The sequence below is a fragment of the Myotis daubentonii genome, chromosome 1 (genome assembly GCF_963259705.1).
Source record: "Myotis daubentonii chromosome 1, mMyoDau2.1, whole genome shotgun sequence".
Taxonomy (NCBI): domain Eukaryota; kingdom Metazoa; phylum Chordata; class Mammalia; order Chiroptera; family Vespertilionidae; genus Myotis; species Myotis daubentonii.
In genome coordinates this window covers 141,244,856-141,263,848 of record NC_081840.1, presented here as the reverse complement: position 1 = coordinate 141,263,848, position 18,993 = coordinate 141,244,856, and the positions used below count along the sequence as shown (strand labels likewise).

Genomic DNA, 18,993 nt, shown 5'->3' with positions numbered 1-18,993 from the left:
ATGTTTCTAACTCTCTATCCTCTCCCTTCCTCTCTGTAAAAAATCAATAAAAATATATTTTTAAAAGAAAAAAGAATCCAAAAATACAAAGATAGTGTAAGGAGCCTCTGAGACAACTTTAAGCATACCAATATTTGCATTATGGGGTGCCAAGAAGAGAAGAGAGAGAGCAAGATATTGAAAATCTATCTGAATAAATAATGACAGAAAACTTCCCCTATGTGGTGAAAGAAATAGACTTACAAGTCTAGGAAACACAGGAAGTCCCAAACAAGAGGAACCCAAGGAGGCCCACACCAATACAATCATAATTAAAATGCCAAAGTTAAAGACAAAGAGAGAATCTTAAAAGCAGCAAGAGAAAAGCAGTGAAGAAAAAGATAAAAAATATGAACAATATAATGACAATAAATATGTATCTATCAACAATTGAATCTAAAAATCAAATAAACAAATAAGGAATCTAAGGAACAAAATAAACTAATGAATAAAACAGAACCAGAGGCATGGAAACATCGAACAGACTGAAGAATTTTAGAGGGAAGAGGGAAGGGAGTTGTAAAGAGATTAACCAAAGAATTTATATGCATATATGCATTACCTATGGACACAGACAATAGGGTGAGGAAGGCCTGGGGCAGGGTGGGAACGTGGTAGAGGGGGGCAATGGGGAGACAAAAGGGGGATATCTGTAATACTCTCAACAATAAAGATTTTTTTTAAAGTGGCAAAATGTGATTCATCTGCCAGATTCCAAAACTCATGTTCTTTCCACCATAACCCAAGCCATTTTCCTATCTCTCCACCATCTTTTAAGACTATATTACTTTAGACCAATATGCAAACTTACTAAAAACAGAGCTTTCATCCTCTGAGTTAAAAATTACACACTAGAACACTGACTGGTTTGGCTCAGTGAATAGAGCATCGGGCTGTGGAATGAAAGGTCCCAGGTTTGATTCCCAGGCAGGGCACATGCCTGGGTTGCAGGCTCGATCCCCAGTAGGGAGGTGTGCAGGAGGCACCTGACCAATGTTCCTCTCTCATCGATGTTTCTAACTCTCTATCCCTCTCCCTTCCTCTCTGTAAAAAATCAGAAAAATATATATACATTTTAAAAATCACCCACTAGAATTAGAAAGCTCATATATGATACTTCAACTCAACTAAAATTTACTCATCTAGAATTCTTCTAGTTTAAAAAAAAAACAAAAAAACTCAGTTCCCTCACGTAATTAGTTCTGGTTTTTAAAATGTTGCTTTTATGTGATTATTTAAAGTTTTTAAAACATCAAAATGATTACTTACTCATCATTCTTTTTCTTCTTTCAAAATCTGAATTATTCATGTTACTAAAAATAAATAAAACAAAAAAACAAAATTATCTACCATCTTCCCAAACTATATCTTTTTTTCCAAAAGGGTAGGAATTATTTCATAAGACAAATATTGAAAAAAAAAATTAATCACATTGATCAGTATCTAAAAGGAATATAGAAAATACTGAGTTGATAAAATATGTAAAATACTACCTTGGTTAGTTATTTTAGATAATATCAAACCTTTTACTTTTACAAGTTAAAAATATTTGTGTAAAAATTGACTGAAACCTTTCCTTACCTTAAACAGTTTTCTGAAAATATTTTACCCTTTTCTTGATTACTCAGGGTAATCTTTATAAATAGCCCTCAGTGGCCATTAAAATGTGATGGGCTATTTGCTCCTGTGTCCTGTGGTTTTCCTTCAGCTGCCTCTACCTACAACTCCTTTACTCTTTCTTGCTTGTTGCTTCTAATTCATTTGAGTTACAAAACAAAGTAACTTCTTACAATTGTACAAGATGTGCCAATAAGTAAACACTGGATAAAAAGCCTAAGAAGCTCTCCCGCTACAGGGCTTGGGAAGCCTGGGGAGGTGTGTATTAGAGAGCTGAGGTGAACAGATAAGTGCGCTCCCCATGGGTGAAGTGTTACTACAGACGCCTCAACCAGTGCCAAGTACCCAAGAGTAAAAAGGAAATGGTAAAAAATGGAAAGGGAGGGATCTGATGGATTGACTGTGCTAAAGTAATACGTCACATGCTTTTTTGTAAATTAGATTACCTTACCTGTTCAGTCTCAAAAGGTACTGGGACACCCAGGCAGGAAAGAGTTCATGTTTTGAAATCATCTTCAGTGCCCAAAATTGCTAAATGAAAATATAGTAATAGACTGCTTATTCTATTAATGTTTGTTCAGTTTATTTTGACTGTGTTTCTTTTAATTACATTCTTATACTATCCATATTTTTTCAAGTATACTATTTCAAGTAGAAGTAGTACTAAAAAGGAATAATATTTTATAGACATCCATGTAATGGCATGGTTTAAGAGAAATGAAAAAATACAAAGTTCTTACTGATAGAGATTACATACACATGAATACTTGTATTACCAAGTTTTCCTTTAAATATGGAACTCCCTTAAAATAATTTACTTTTAATAACTTAATTTGCAACTACATTTTATTTAGTCATCTATTAATTCGTTTAACAAATACTTATGCAACATCAACTATTGTTAGGAATTTTATTAGGTGGGAAGGATATAAAAATTAATAAGACATGTCCTACCCTGGCCAGTGTAGCTCAGTGATTAGAGCATCAGCCCACGCAACAAAGGTTTGTTCCTGGTCAAGGGCGTGCACCTGGGTTGCAGGTTTGCTCCCTGCCCCTGGTTGAAGTGGTTGCGGGAGGCAACCAGTCAATGTGTCTTTCACATTGAAGTCTTTCTCTGTCGCTGTGTCTCTCTCTTCTCTCTCTCTCTCTCTCTCTCTCTCTCTCTCTCTCTCTCTCTCTCTCTTTCTCGCCTCTCCTTCCTTCCCTCCCTTCCATTCTCTAAAAAGCAATGGAAAAAATATCCTCTGGCAAAGATTAACAAAAACAAAAGACATGGTCCCTGTATTTAAGGAAAGTGTGTAAAGAAATATTCAATTCCATTTTAGAAATATACATATTTATAAATATAAATACATACTAGAGTCCTGGTGCACGAAATTCATGCACGGGGGGGTGGGGTGTCCCTCAGTCCAGCCTGCACCTTCTCCACTCTGGGACCCCTCAAGGGATGTCTGACTGCCCGTTTAGGCCCGATCCCACTGGGCAACCAGGCCCACTGGGATCGGGCCTAAACAGGCAGTCGGACATCCCTCTCACAATCCAGGACTGCTGACTCCCAACTGCTTGCCTGCCTGACTGCCTGACTGCCCCTAACCGCTTCTGCCTGCCTACCAGCCTGATCACCCCCTAACCAATCCCCTGCCAGCCTGATCAATGCCTAACTGCTCCCCTGCTGACCCGATTGCCCCTAACTGCCCCCTCCTGCCATGGTCACCCCTAACTGCCCTCCCCTGCTGGCCTGGTTGCCCCTAACTGTCCTCCTCTGCAGGCCTGGTCCCCCCAACTGCCCTCTCTTACCAGCCTGGTTGCCCCTAACTGCTCTCCCCTGCTGACCTAGTCCCCCCAACTTCCCTCTCCTGCAGGCCTGGTCCCCCCAACTGCCCTCTCTTACCAGCCTGGTTGCCCCTAACTGCTCTCCCCTGCTGACCTAGTCCCCCCAACTTCCCTCCCTTGCCAGCCTGGTCCCCCCAACTGCCCTCCCCTGCAGGCCTGGGTCCCCCCCAATTGCCCTCCTCTGCAGGCTTGATCACCCCCAACTGCCCTCCCCTGCTGTCCTGATCACCCACAACTGCCCTCCCCTGCCAGCCATCTTGTGTCCACATGGGGTGGCCATCTCTGACCACATGGGGGTGGCTATCTTGTGTGTTGGAGTGATGGTCAATTTGCATATCACCTCTTTATTATATAGGATGAGTGCTATAGAAATCTATACATATAAAAGCTTAATATGCAAATTGTCCCCACGAGTTTGACCGGGAGACTGATCGCTTACTGTGATGTGCACTGACCACCAGGAGATGGTGCGGAACTAAGGAAGGCTCTGGCTGACAGCCAGCAGCCAGGGAAGGGAGGCCCCGGCCGGCAACCGAAAGGCCCCAATTGGCCCTGATCATCGGCCAGGTCTAGGAACCCTACCCGTGCATAAATGTTGTTCACCGGGCCTCTAGTACCTATACTAATAAAAGAGTAATATGCTAATTAGACCGGGAGACCTTCCGGAGACCTTCCAGACAAAGCCGGGGGATGGGTTGGCCTGCAAACCACCCCAGGCCCCTTGCCCAGGCCAGCCCTGCCCCAGCGGGAACCCCTACCCCGATGGGGGCGTAGATGGCCTGCAAACAACCTTCAGCCCCTCACTCAGGCTGGCCCCACCCCCAACAAACAGCCCCAGCCCCTCGCCCAGGCCAGCACTGCCCCCAGTGAGGACTCCCACGCTGATGGGGGCATGGTCGGCCTGAAAACTGCCACAGGCCCCTCGCCCAGGCTGGCCCCAACCCCCAAGGGCACCCCCACCCTGATCCGGGACCCCCTTCAGGGCAGACCAGCCGGCCCCCACCCATGCACCAGGACTCTATCTATACTAATAAAAGGGTAATATGCTAATTAGATCAGACATCCTTCCAGACAAAGCCATGGTGGTGGGGCCAAGGCAGAAGCAGTTAGGGGTGATCAGGCCAACAGGGGAGAGCAGTTAGGGCATTCAGACTGGCAGAGGAGAGCAATTAGGGGGATCAGGCCAGCAGGGGAGAGCAGTTAGGGGGATCAGGCCAGCAGGCAGGCGAGCGGTTACAAGCCAGCGGTCCTGGATTTCAAGAGGGATCCTGGCTTAGAGAGGGTGCAGGCTGGGCTGAGGGACACTCCCGCCCCCCCGCCTCCTATGCACAAATTTTGTGCACCAGGCCTCTAGTGCATATATATAAAGGATAAGGGAACACAAAAGAATGAGCAATTAGCTCTACCTAAAAGTCAGGGGGTTGAAAAGGTTTCATATTCAAAAGACAGAAATTAACTATTTAAATGATTAAAAGTGTAATGAGCTCTTCACAATTAAATTTTCCCAACTCTTAGTAATTTAACTATTGATATCTGTCAAAGACTTGAAGAAGTCACTTTAACATTACTTTGTCTCAGTTTTCTACACATTAAATGATAATTAGTTCTGATAGATTCATCACTAATAATTTTTTCAATTATATCAAAGATTCTTATTGGTTAACATTTTTCTGTATTTCCCACTGAATAGGTAGACATTTTTAAATTCAAATCATTCCTTGAAATGTAATTTAAGGCTATCTATGCCCACGAGAAAAATATTTTTTCTTATAATTACTATGATCCATACCTATCTTTACAATAACACATACTATGCTTCTTTTTCAAAGAACACTAGTTTAACTCTCATTTCCGACACTGACGGCTATTTTTGTTTAAAAATAGTTGTAACTAAGTGGTAAGAGCTGAATGAAGTCTCTGGTAGTATAGTTTCGATCATGGCACCCTTTCCTTTAAACTCCATGTGGAGATCACGCTGAAAAAACAGAAGTCTGAAATCTCTACTGCTAGACAACATTATTGAGCACCAATGAGGTAGGCATTACTACCAATTCTATCTTACAGATGAAACAAGTGAGGGTTAGAGAAACTGAGTAATGTGTACAAGCTCACACAGCCTGTCAAAAGGGAACCCCAGATTTGAAGCACCTAATCTGCTGCCAGGGCCAGCTCTCTCCAGTCACCACAGAACACTTCCCCCTAAACCTACGCATGAAAACTACTGTGGAAACTCCACAAACTCCACAGGACTCTAATTCCAAGCCTTATGACTTAGCCCAAGATACCTTTCCTTTGGTGACTGCCTGGATCAAGGGACTGAGGAAAAAACTGGCCCATCCTTTTTTTTAAATGAGAAAGAGCTTTGGAATTACTAGGAGCATGAACTCTGGGGAAAGCTGCCTGTGTTTGAATCTAGCCAGCCTTTTACTAGCTGTGTGACCTGGCGCTAGTTACCTAATCTCTCTATGCCTCCATTTCTTTATCAGTAAAATAGATATCAAAATGGTATTACCTTATATGTTATGTCACAGATTTTATATATAAAATGCTTAGAATAATGTCTAGAACATAATAAGGACTCAAATGTTAGCTATTATTGTCACTATATTATTAATAAATTTTTATTATTTTTTAAAACATTTATTATAATGTCTATCCCAGAATAAACTGTCAACAACAGTGAGTTCTCAATAAGTACGTGTTGCGTGAGTGCGTAAATGAGACTGTGGTATGTCTATACAATGAAATAAAGGGGCAAGATCTACTGATACAGGTTACAACATGAATGAGCCTCAAAATATGAAAAGTGAAGAAGCCAAATGCAAAAGACCACATATTGTATGATTCCATTTATAGGAAATGTCTAGAAAATGAAAACCTGAGACATAGAAAATAAATCGTAGTTGCTGGGAGCTGAGCGTAGAAGCAGAGACTGACTGCAAAATGGCACAAAGGACTAAGGTGTGTTGGAATTGTTCCAAAATTGCATTGTGATAACTTCACAAATGTGTAAATTAGTTAAAAATCACTGAATTGTATACTTAAGGTGAGTGAAATTTTATGGAATATAAATTATAAATTATACCTCAATAACCCAGTTAAAAAAGCCAAATGTCACTAATGAATACCTGAGGAATGTTGAGCTCCTGTAACTGGCTTTGAGTAATCTCACTGAGCTGCCGAAATGTCATTGTAAAATCAGCTTCTGTGTTTTCCATGAGCTAATAAAAATAAGTATATTTATCAATCTCAGTTCTTTGAGAAGATGCTAATTAATAATTCAAATGTTAATCAGAAAAAGAGATTAAATGATAAACTCACATGTAAGAGAAATGCAATTAAATCATCATCACCCTTCCTTTCTCCAAGTAGTCCCAATTTGGCTTTGAACAATTCTCTAAATCTAAAAGAAGAAATGTCAATTTAATATGTTATTAAAATTCTCACTATCTTAAGACTTGTCCTCAAACCAACCAGGATGCTTTAACATCTGCATTCAAAAAGGACAAACCTTGTGTAATAGAGAACAGGATAACCCTCAAGAATCTGAGCGGCACTATAGGAAGAAAAAAAAGAACAGTTAAACCTTGATTTAAAATTAGCATTCTTTTTTTTTAATATGTTTTTTTATTGATTTCAGAGAGGAAAGGAGAGGGAGAGAGAGATAGAAACATCAATGATGAGAGAGAATCACTGATCGGCTGCCTCCTACATGCCCCCCACTGGGGATGTGCCCTTGACTGGAATCGAACCCAGGACTCTTACAGTCGACAGGCCGAGGATCTATCCACTGAGCCAAATGTAAATCAGCATTCCTGAATTACATTTTACAAGAACAAAGCGAACCTTTTCATGTATTAAATAACATTAGATTATGTGCTACTGATTCTTGTTTAGTGATTTAATTATATATTACTAGAGGCCTGGTGCACAAAAATTTGTGCACTCGGGGGGGGGAGGGGGGTCCCTCAGCCCGGCCTGTGCCTTCTCGCAGTCTGGGACCCCTCAGGAGATAACGACCTGCTGGCTTAGGCCTGCTCCCGGGTGGCAGAGGGCAGGCCCAATCCCTAGGTGCAGCCCCTGGTCGGGCTCAGAGCAGGGCTGATTGGGGAGTTGGGGCGCCGCCCCCTGTCACACTCAAGGCAGGGTCGATGGGGAGGTTGTGGAGCAACCCCCTGTCACACACAGAGCAGGGCCCATCAGGGGGGTTGGGGCTCTGTACCCTGTCACGCACAGAGCAGGGCGGATCAGGGGGGTTGGGGCTCTGTACCCTGTCACGCACAGAGCAGGGCCCATCAGGGGGGTTGGGGCTCTGTACCCTGTCACGCACAGAGCAGGGCCCATCAGGGGGGTTGGGGCTCTGTACCCTGTCACGCACAGAGCAGGGCCCATCAGGGGGGTTGGGGCTCTGTACCCTGTCACGCACAGAGCAGGGCCCATCAGGGGGGTTGGGGCTCTGTACCCTGTCACGCACAGAGCAGGGCCCATCAGGGGGTTGGGGTGCTGCCCTCTATCACCCACAGAGCAGGGCGGATCAGGGGGTTGGGGCGCCGCCACTTTCACACTCAGGGCAGGGCTGATGGGGAGGTTATGGCTCTACCCCGTCACACACAGAGCAGGGCCCGTGGGGGGGGGGGGAGCTCCCCCCTATCAGGCACAGAGCAGGGCCGATCAGGGGGTTGGGGCGCTGCACCCTGTCACACACAGAGCAGGGTGGATAGGGAGGTTGTGGCCCCGCCCCCTGTCACACACAGAGCCGCAGGGCGATCAGGGGGTTTGGGTGCTGCCCCCTGTCATGCTGATTCCAGTGCCGGGAGGCCTCACGGCTCCGCTGATCCCGGTTCTGGGAGGCATATTACCCTTTTACTATATAGGGTAGAGGCCTGGTGCATGGGTGGGGCCGGCTGGTTTGCCCTGAAGGGTGTTCTGGATCAGGGTGGGGGTCCCCACTGGGGTGCCTGGCCAGTCTGGGTGAGGGGCTGAGGGCTGTTTTCAGGCTGGGGGTGACTGAACTCCCAAACGCTCCTTTTTTCCTTTTTTTTTTTTTTTTTTTTTTAATTCTGGGCCAGCTTTAGCTTGAGGCTTGGCTCCAGCTCTTAGGCCTCCGGCTGAAAGTAGGTTTCTGGCCTTTGCTTACAATGTTGCGAATCTGCTGGCTGAAGTTGGGCGTATTTGTTACAGAGTTTCTTAAACTGCCAGCTCAGAGGCAGCGGCAGGCGGGGAACGTTGGTTTCCTCCGTCACTGAGGCAACCAAGCCTCATGTTAGTTTCAAGCTGCCTGGCTGCCGGCCGCCATCTTGGCTGACAGTTAATTTGCATATCTCGCTGATTAGCCAATGAAAAGGGTATCGGTCGTACGCCAATTACCATGTTTCTCTTTTATTAGATAGGATACTAGAGGCGGGGGGGCCCTCAGCCCCACCTGCACCCTCTCACAATCTGGGACCTCGGCTCCCAACTGCTCGCCTGCCTGCTTGCCTGATCGCCACTAACCATTCTGCCTGCCTGCCTGATCGCCCCTAAGTACTCACCTGCCTGCCTGATGACCCCTAACCACTCGTCTGCCTGCCTGATTGCCCCTAACCACTTTTCCTGCCTGCCTGTTGTCCCTAACTGCTTGTCTGCCTGTCTTATCACCCCTAACCACTCTGCTTGCCTGCCTGATTGCCCCTAACCACCTCTGCCTGCCTGCCTGATGCCCCTAACTACTCACCTGCCTGCCCGATCGCCCCTAACTGCTTGCCTGCCTGCCTGATCACCCCTAACCACCTCTGCCTGCCTGTCTGATGCCCCTAACTACTCACCTGCCTGCCCGATCGCCCCTAACTGCTTGCCTGCCTGCTTGATTGCCCCTAACCACCTCTGCCTTAGCCCCCGCCACTACAGCTTCGTCAGGAATGACATCCAGAAGGTTTGGCTGTCTGGTCTAATTACACTTTTATTATTATAGATCACAGAGAAAATTATCAATACAAATTTATTGTCTGAAAGATTTGGATACAGTACAAATCATACCATATCATTCCTGAAATATTACTATATATAATTATATTACAGGATAAATGTTGATATAAATGTGTGCTTTTGGTATATTTTTAAAATCATCTTAGACCAAAATAACTCATTAGCAGTAACTCACCCAACACAATATTTTACTTGTCTGAAAGTATGAACATATTGTGAAATCTTTCATAAAAATATAAAAATTAGAGTTTTTAACATTAAGTCCATCTTTAAACAAATAGTTTGTATTTCTTAACATTCTCAAATGTATTTTCAGTTACACAAAAACTCAACACATTCTGAAGCTCTGCTTGATTTACCTTCCTGATCTCATCTACAGCTCTTCCCCTTGCTCATTCTACTGCAATCATCTTGCTGTTCCTTAAACACCGTCCCCCCCTGCCCCCCCCCGCCCCCCCCCCCACACACACACTCCCACCTCAGGGCCTTTCACAGGCTACTCCCTACCTGTAGATACCTGCATAGTTTGCTCCTGTTACTCCTTTGAGCCTTTATTCAAGTTCTTTGCTGACCATCCTTTAAAACTGCCAACTTTCTTTTCCTCCCTATACTCCCTATACTCTCCACCTAATGCTTTATTTTTCTCTATAGCATTTAACTCCTTCTAATATGCTATATAACTTATTTACACTGTTTATTGACTGTCTCTCCCACCAAAAGTAAGCACTATCAGGGCACAATTATTGTGCTGTTTTATTCATTGCTATCCCCTTAGCACTTACAACAGTGTCTGGCACATACTGAGCACCTCAATAAATATTTGTTGAATGACTGAATGAACTCTGCAGAGCTAAAGAGATGTAAAATTAATAGAGACTAGGGTGGGATAAAAGCTGCTTAATGAATATCATTTTATATCACTTTGATTTTTAATTATGTGACCGTATTACCAATATAGTTATTAATTAATTAATTAGTTAGTTAGTTAATTAATTAAGAAAATCATGTATGGATATAAACTTTTTAAAATCTTTATTGTAGTAATTTTTTGCTACCTGGGATTAATAAAATAACTATATGCCTTGTCTTCCACTTGGGATCTTATACTGTAAATTTTTTATTGGAGGTAGAGAGGAGAGTGTAAAACAAAATATGTATTATCTTCCAGTAAATACATTTGAGACACAGAAATGAATAAAATGTGGTCCCTGCCCTCAAGAAATGCAATGTCCAGTGGTAGACCAACAAAATCCTAACATAATCCGGGACCCGGTGGCTGCTTCAGGCCCTCACTCTCTTATTTTTTTTTAGGCCCTCATTCTTAAGGTAAAGCAAGGCTATGCCATAAAGAATCCTTAGCGCATTTTGAATGGCAGATTTTACCAAACATATTTTTTGATCACAAAAATATGGACATATTAAGTCTGACTACTTAGAAATTAAGAAAGGGTGATAAATAATTCTTAGATCAAAGAAGAAATAAATTAAAATTTCACATCTAAAAAGCAATAAATATGAAAACAACTTATCCTGGTAACTATGGAAAAAAACCAAAACTGAACTAGAGAAAAATATAGAGTTTATAAAGACTAAATAATAAGCTGGTTTTCAAAATGTCACTTTCTTGTTTTTCAAAAATGATCATTTTTTCCCCAGTAGGGGGCATGCAGGAGGCAGCCACACAGTGATTCTCTCTCATCATTGATGTTTCTATCTCTCTCTCTCTCTCCCTTCTTTTCTGAAATCAATAAAAATAAAAAATTATCATTTTACAAATATATTTTCACACAGATTTAATTAGTAGGTTTAGGATTTACTCACAGCTGCTTTTGCCCTGGATCCAGTAATGGGTTTAGAGCTTGTAACAACTTATTCAAATTAAACATCCCAATATTGGCCTGATTTCCTATTTTATATCTTCTTTCATCATCAGATGTGTTTGGCACAAAATCTGTTTAACACAAAAATACTATCTTTATATAGTAAGGATAATTACAACAAAGAGCTGTTTTCTTCATTTTTTAATTTATATTTAAATGTAATAAATTTCTATTTATTAGGTAAAACTTTTTCTAACATTAAACATTTAACTCAAAAGTAATATAAATATTTAATGTCCATACACATGAAAATATTTTATAATGTGAATATGTGCCTAATAGATTAATACATTTCTAACCTACAAGAATTTCCAGGTCATCAAATACAGACTTCAAACTCCAACTCAAGTAGTATGTTGTCCACAAAGCCCTCTCTCATCCTTCCACAGTCAAGTATTATATTAGTGTTACCTCCATTTTATAGGTTAGTAAGTGAGAGGTTAAGTTAACTTGTCCAAGGGCACAGAGCCGTTAAGGGTCAGATGCCCGAAACCAAACTCACGTCTGTCTGACAACATATTCCCTACTGTCCTTCAGGTCATCTTCACTAACATGTAATTCTTTAAGGGCAGGACTTACGAAGAATTCATTTTTGTATCCCTATAGCACCTAGAAGATGGAGTACAACACAAAACTACCATTCTACAAATGATCTCAATTCTTTTACTACCTCATCATTGTATTAGCTATAACAGTTTATCTAAAATAACCTTGTGAAATAAGGTATCTATATATACATATAAATCATACATACCTGGATTATAGGCTTCCATAAAACCAAATGGACCATAGTCAATTGTAATGGATAACAAACTGAAGTTATCAGTATTGCAAACACCTAAAACAACAAAAATTTCCAAAAACATGATAAAATAACAAAAGCATTTTTTAACCGTATAAAATTTTCCAGAATGGAAAAGGTCATGGAAATGCATTTTTTTTTTTTAGAAACGAAGCAAAATTTAATTATCAATTGAAAAGTTTAATTAAAGAAGATAAATAGTTTTATATTACAACTATATTTTAAAAATAAATGTAGCCTTTTGTTTTATACTCCTCTGTCCCCAAAGATTTTCAATACTTTAGTCCCAAGAAATAAAACTTCCTCTTATTTATTCTCAATTTCTAGCAGTTGTTTAAAATATGTGTTATTTGGGCCCTGACTGGTTTGGCTCAGTGGATAGAGCCTCGGCCTGCGGACTGAAAGGTCCCAGGTTCGATTCTGGTCAAGGGCATGTACCTTGGTTGCGGGCACACCCCCAGTAGGGGGTGTGCAGGAGGCAGCTGGTTGATGTTTCTCTCTCATCAATGTTTCTGACTCTCTATTTCTCTCCCTTCCTCTCTGTAAGAAATCAATAAAATATATTTAAAAAAATAAAATAAAATATGTGTTATTTGGAATGGAACTGAGACTAGTAAAGGAATAAAATTAATTTTCAAAGGCTGTGAGAAGGGGAAAAGATGAAAATGTGGATACCTACCCACATTAACAGTATGGAGTTGCAGACCACAAGCAGTGTGGGAGGTGGGGCGAGAAAGACCGCTTAGGTGCAGGGCTCATGAATGGGGGCTGAGTGTGGGTTCGGAGGAGGCCATGGACACACCAGCCTAATATGGGTTCTTGGGCATGGTGGCACAGTATTCAATAGAGAGGGTTTCAACCTTTTTCAGAGGAAGATGGTTCTGTTTATCAAAATGTTAAATGTACAGACTCTCTAACCCAGCAATTCCACTTTTAGGGGTTTACTTAAAAAACTAATCTTCGAGCCTGGCCTCAGAGACTCAGTGGTTGAGCGTCAAACCAGGAGGTCACAATTCAATCCCGATCAAGGCACAGGACTCGGCTGTGGGCGTGACCCCTAGTGAGAGGCAGCCAATGATTCCCTCTCAGCACTGATGTTTGTATCTCTTTGTCCCTCTCCCTTCCTCTCTGAAATCAACAAAAACGTATTAAAATTTTTTAAAAAACTCATCTTTGAGAATACAAAGATGTAGTTTCATGGTGGTCACTGCAACACAGTTCATAATAGCAAAAACTCTGAAACACCTGCCCTGTTTCCCATCCAGCCCTAAGAGAGATACAGAGCATGTGAGAAAATTAAAGCCAGTTTCAAGAAATTTTGCAAGCCAACTTCAAGAAGTTCTGCAATGTGGAGTCCTCCTTTGGTATTTATCTAGAGACCTTAGTATATACAGAACTTGCTTTTCAGTTATTCATAGTTCAGGCAGATATTCCTTGCAATGCTACCTTGCTGTTTTTGTAGGAGACATATGAATATCATCAACATAGTCTAGAAAACTTGATATGAAATTGTTAATGATTATCCTAGAGAATGGAACTTAAAATGACCTATATTTTAAATTCTTTACCATAAGCAGGTAATTCTATATAATAAAAGCCTAATGTGTTAAATGTCCGGTCATCCAGTCATCCATTCAACCAATCCAAGCACAATATGCTAATGATATGCTAAGATCGCTCAACCGCTCGCTATGACATGCACTGACCACCATGCAGCAGACATTCCGACTGGTAGGTTAGCTTGCTACTGGGTTCCGGCCAATCAGGACTGAACGAGACAGGCCAGACACGCCCTGGAGCCCTCTTGAGGTCCCTCCCCAGCTGGCCAACTTCCCACATACCTCCCCGGGCCTGATCGCGCACCAGTGGGGTCCCTTGGCCTGGCCTGCACCCTCTCGCAATCTGGGACCCTTTGGGGGATGTCAGAGAGCAGGTTTCAGCCCGATCCTGCAGGCAGGCCAGGCCAAGGGACCCCACTGGTGTACAAATTCATGTACCGGGCCTCTAGTACTTTATAATTAAGACTTTTAAAAATACCTTTAAGGAAATCTAAATATATACTCATAAGGTCATTCTTATTCTATTTTATGTACACTATTCAATTCAAAACCACTTTAAACATGAGAAAATTGTTTCTCTGTTGCTAAAAACAAACTCATCCTATATAATAAAACCCTAGTATGCAAATTGACCGAACAGCAGAACAACCGGTCGCTATGATGTGCACTGATCACCAGGGATCAGACACTCAATGCCCCCCACATTGCCCTGCCTGCCAGTCACCCCACAGATGGCCCTGATCACCGACCAGGCCTAGGGACCATACCCTATATATTGGGAATAGTCTCTTAAGATTTAAAAATTAAAACCTGGCAAGGCTATTCTGACACTGAAAAAACAGGATGATGCAGCGATGACATGCATGGACTCTGGCTTGCACATTTTGTGGTCAGCCCTGATTCTGACACTTGTAACTGTGTGACAAAGCCAATTACCTAACTTCTCTCTGCTTCAGTTTTTCCACCCATAAGATGGGGAAAATGGTACTACTGCCTCAATAGGATTATGTTATGTACTACTTTTTATAATCAGGGCAAAAAAAAATGTAGCTGCCTATACAACAGCAAGATTCCTTTCACTTGTATGAAAAGTATGGTCACTAGTGCATGCAATGTCCCGGATTGTGAGAGGAATGTCCGACTGCCGGTTTAGGCCTGATATCCCCCGAGGGGTCCCAGATTGCGAGAGGGCACAGGCCAGGCTGAGGGGAGCCCCCCACACCTCCCATGCATTAATTTTATGCACTGGGCCTCTAGTATGTTATAAATGTTAAGAAGTCCATCAGCAGGAATATTTTGAAATACATAAAAGTCTTCTGCCTCTACAGATTCATTCTACTTTCTCATCAGAGAGTGAAACGTTAATAGATAATTTACCATGAGCAAAACCAATAGACATCCACAGAGCAATCAGTTGTGCCGTCTCAGATACCACAATGGAAAAAAATTCCTAAAGAAAATTTCAGATTTTATAAAGGCTAGCCAACAGATGACTAAATAAATAGAAATTATATATGGAAGAATATAAAATTATTCAATTAGAAATAATATATAAAAGGCTCATACACAGCATGATGACCAGGCTTTCTTCATGTCCAATAAAAAAAAGGAAAAAGTGCCCTGGCTGGTGTTGCTATGTGGTTAGAGCCTGGCTCATACACCAGAGGGTCTCAGGTTCAATTCCCAGTCAAGTGCATGTACTTGGGTTGCAGGTTCGATCCCCAGCCAGGGTGCAGGAGGCAACTGATGGATGTCTTTTACATTGATTATTTCTCTTTCTCTCTCTCTCTCTCTCTCTCTCTCTCTCTCTCTCTCCTCCCCCGCTCCCCCCTCTGTCTCTTCCCCTTCCTCTCTTCCCCACTCTCTCTAGTGAGCAACAGGAAAAATATCCTTGGGTGAGGATTAACAAAAAAAGGAAAAAGCATCAGAATTCAGCACAAGGGAGTTAAATGCAAGTGAAGTGAACTAATAAACTTTAAAATGAGTCACCAAGAAAAATAATGGATTCTCTTCTCTGTGACTCTTAAAAGAATAAAAAATTTTTCACAAAAATAGAAAATCACATTTTCCTATTATGTTTACTTTAGAACTACTATTTTAGAAATATAATGGGTGAGAAAAGAATATATGTGATCAACTTATAAATGCTTCTCAAAAAATAATGTATACAGCCCTATCTAGTTTGGCTCCGTGGATAGAGCATCAGCCTGCGGACCAAACGGTCCTGGGTTTGATTCTGGTCAAGGGCCCAAACCTTGATTGTATCCTTGTGGAAGGATTAACAACAACAAAAATGTATACAGTTAGGATGTAGTAGCACCTATTCTTTTCTTCTAGATAACTTTCAAAGGAAACAACTTCCTTATCTATGCCTTATTTATGAAGTGGTTCATCTTATGTTCCTCTAAAATGTTCATGATGCTCTATATTTCCTTTCCTAACTGAATTTTTTTCAGTCCTAAGGTGTAACTACTAATATTGGCTGGCCAATGAGAGAAAGCAAAAGTATTGCTCTTTCTCTTTAAAAACGTACCACAGCCCAGACAGTGCTGCTCAGTGGTTGAGCATTGACTGATGAACCAAGAGGTCATGGTTTGATTCCTGGTCAGGGCACATGCCTAGGTTGTGGCCTCGATCCCCAGTGGGGGATGTGCAGGAGATAGCCGATCAATGATTCTCTCCTCATTGATGCTTCTATCTCTCTTTTCCTCTTCCTTCTTCTCTGAAATCAATGAAAAATATATTTTAAAAAATAAATAAAAACTTACCACATATCTATTAGGTTCTTTGATATCTACTGAGGGGAAATGTTCCTGTATGATGAAATCTAATAATGTCCTGGAAATTAAAAGGAGATAGCATCAGTGTTCCTCAGAATACAGCATTGAATATCCAATCACCTAAATCCACCCTTGCAATTCATTAATTCATTAGATTCCACACTTAAAATTTTATTTTATTTTAAATATTTTTGTTAATCCTCACCTGAGGATATTTTTCCATTGATTTTTAGGGAGAATAGAAGAGAGAGAGAAAGACAGAGAGAAACATCGATTTAAGAGAAACACATTGATTGGTAGCCTCCTGCATGAGCCCTGACCAGGGCCCAGGCCAGGGAGGAGCCTGTAACCAAGGTACATGCCCTTCACTGGAATGGAACCCGGGAGCCTTTGGTCTGCAGGCCGACACTCTACCCACTGAGCCAAACCAGCTAGGGCTCACACTTAAAATTTTTTAAAATTAAAATAAGACTGTACCCCCAAAACAGCAATAGAGAAATATTTCCTCAATATTAATCAAAACTGGAACTATGTTTCTAACATCATATTAGATTCCATCTTATTATGTTACAAATTCAGATTAACTCAATAAACATCCATGGAATATCTACAAGCCCTGTGCAAGTGATAGTAAGAAGAAGGATAAGACTCAGACCCAGCCCTCAAAAAACATATAGTTGATTAGAGGATAACATATAAAAAATAATGACATTACAGCACAATGCATGCAATAATGGAAATATATACGAAGCATAAAAACAACAGAACAGCCCCCCCAGAGTGGCTCAGTTGGTAGAGTACTGTCCCATGCACCAAAGGGCTACTGGTTCAATTCCCGGTCAGGCCACATACCTGGGTTTCACGTTTGATCCCCAGTCGGGGAGCACACTGAAGGCAGCCAACTGATGTTTCTCTCTCCCTCCCTCCCTCCCTCCCTCCCTCCCTCCCTCTCTGTCTTCCCCCCCCCTTTAAAATCAATAAAAACATATCTTTCAATGAGGATTAAATAAATAAATAAATAAATAAATAAATAAATAAATAAATAAAATAAGTATACTTATTTATTGAAAACCAAAAATATTTAACTTGGTGCTCTCCCTCCAGGGAGCATGCCATGCCATTCTCTTCCCCCTCTCCTTTCCTCAAAGGCAAGTATCCCCTAACCTCTAAGGGGCCCCATGAGACTTGCAATCAGGGGAGCAATGGGCAGCAGCAGCTCCATCTGGGCTAACCCCCTGAACCTGGCTCCAAGGCCCCCTTTTCTCTGACTTCCCTGTGAGCTAAAGCAGCCCAGCCTAGGCTCTCCTGTTGCTTCTTCTGTGCCCTTCCTTCTTTCATTGTCCTAAGTATATTTTTGCTGCAGTCAATAAATTCTTGCTTGCTTTTCTCTCCCTCCCCCCCCCGCCCCCGTTTCCCTGGCCCACACACACAAGTTAACTTCCCAACACATAAACAAGCATTTTTCAGTTATCTTCTACCACTTAACAAATGTCATTTTCTAACCTTAGTAAATCCAGTTCACCATAATGAGTCAAAATTTCTAATGATCCAATTCTAAACCATGATTTTGCAACGCGAAGCACTACTGCACCTGCAAAAGAAACATTTATTTCAGCATAAACTATTTCAAACTAGGCAAACATAATCTAAATCAGTGGTTCTCAACCTTCCTAATGCCGTGACCCTTTAATACAGTTCCTCATGTTGTGGTGACCCCAACCATAAAATTATTTTCGTTGCTACTTCATAACTGTAATTTTGCAACTGTTATGTGAATATTTGATATGTTATATGTGTTTTCCGATGGTCGCGACCCACAGGTTGAGAACCGCTGATCTAAATGCTTTTCTTAAAAAATAAAATTATTTTAATAAAAAAGAATTCAGTATCTGTATTGGAAAAACAACTAACTTATACCCTCGGAAGGATCAAGGATTTTTTTCTATATTTCTTTAAGCCTGAATCAGTTAGAATGTTAGGAGCCACAACACCTTCAGAAATACCGAGGCTCTGAGCTAGCTAAAGACTGCTCATTTAAATCATTAGGTTCCAAACATCAAAATCCCACTATCTCCTCAATTGTGAGTTAGTGAATTATTGAGTTACTAGTGGCCCAGTGCACAAAGTTCATGCACATTAAAAGGGAATTAATTAGACGGTGCAGGGACACAAGCCTCACATACCTGGGCCGGCACAGGGGGGATGGGGACGCGAGCCTCACGTCCCAGGACCCATTGTCGGGGTTGGGGACACAAGCCTCAAGTCTCCAGGCCAGTGTGGGGTACAGGGATGCGAGCCTCACATCCTGGGGCTGTTGCCGGGGTCGGGGATGTGAGCCTCATGTCTCCAGGCCAGTGCAGGGGTTGGGGACGCAGCCTGCTGATTGGTCATTAAGTGACAGCTTCCTGACCAACTTGCATATTATCCTATTATAAGTATAGATTTCTATGGCATAGTCCCTGCAAGTTCCTTTCATTTGTGTAACTAACTGAAAGTTAACTTCAATAAATGTATGTTTG

The 18,993-nt window shown here is 41.8% G+C and overlaps 1 protein-coding gene across 5 annotated transcripts in view; it reads right to left on the bottom strand.

Annotated features, from left to right (window-relative positions):
• LOC132214257 (protein adenylyltransferase SelO-like) overlaps positions 1-18,993 on the bottom strand; it is a 64,794-nt gene that overhangs the window by 17,235 nt on the left and 28,566 nt on the right. For 3 of the 5 annotated variants that reach the window (XM_059661169.1, XM_059661197.1, XM_059661187.1), the window contains 10 exons: positions 17,978-18,065; positions 16,463-16,532; positions 15,072-15,144; positions 12,088-12,171; positions 11,275-11,404; positions 7,001-7,045; positions 6,811-6,892; positions 6,618-6,710; positions 2,108-2,187; positions 1,309-1,352 (listed from right to left, as the gene is read on the bottom strand). In XM_059661169.1, coding sequence (XP_059517152.1) covers positions 1,309-1,352; positions 2,108-2,187; positions 6,618-6,710; positions 6,811-6,892; positions 7,001-7,045; positions 11,275-11,404; positions 12,088-12,171; positions 15,072-15,144; positions 16,463-16,532; positions 17,978-18,065 — 789 coding nt within the window. The remainder of the gene's footprint in view (positions 1-1,308; positions 1,353-2,107; positions 2,188-6,617; positions 6,711-6,810; positions 6,893-7,000; positions 7,046-11,274; positions 11,405-12,087; positions 12,172-15,071; positions 15,145-16,462; positions 16,533-17,977; positions 18,066-18,993) is intronic. The other 2 variants (XM_059661207.1, XM_059661178.1) reach the window with 2 other exon arrangements.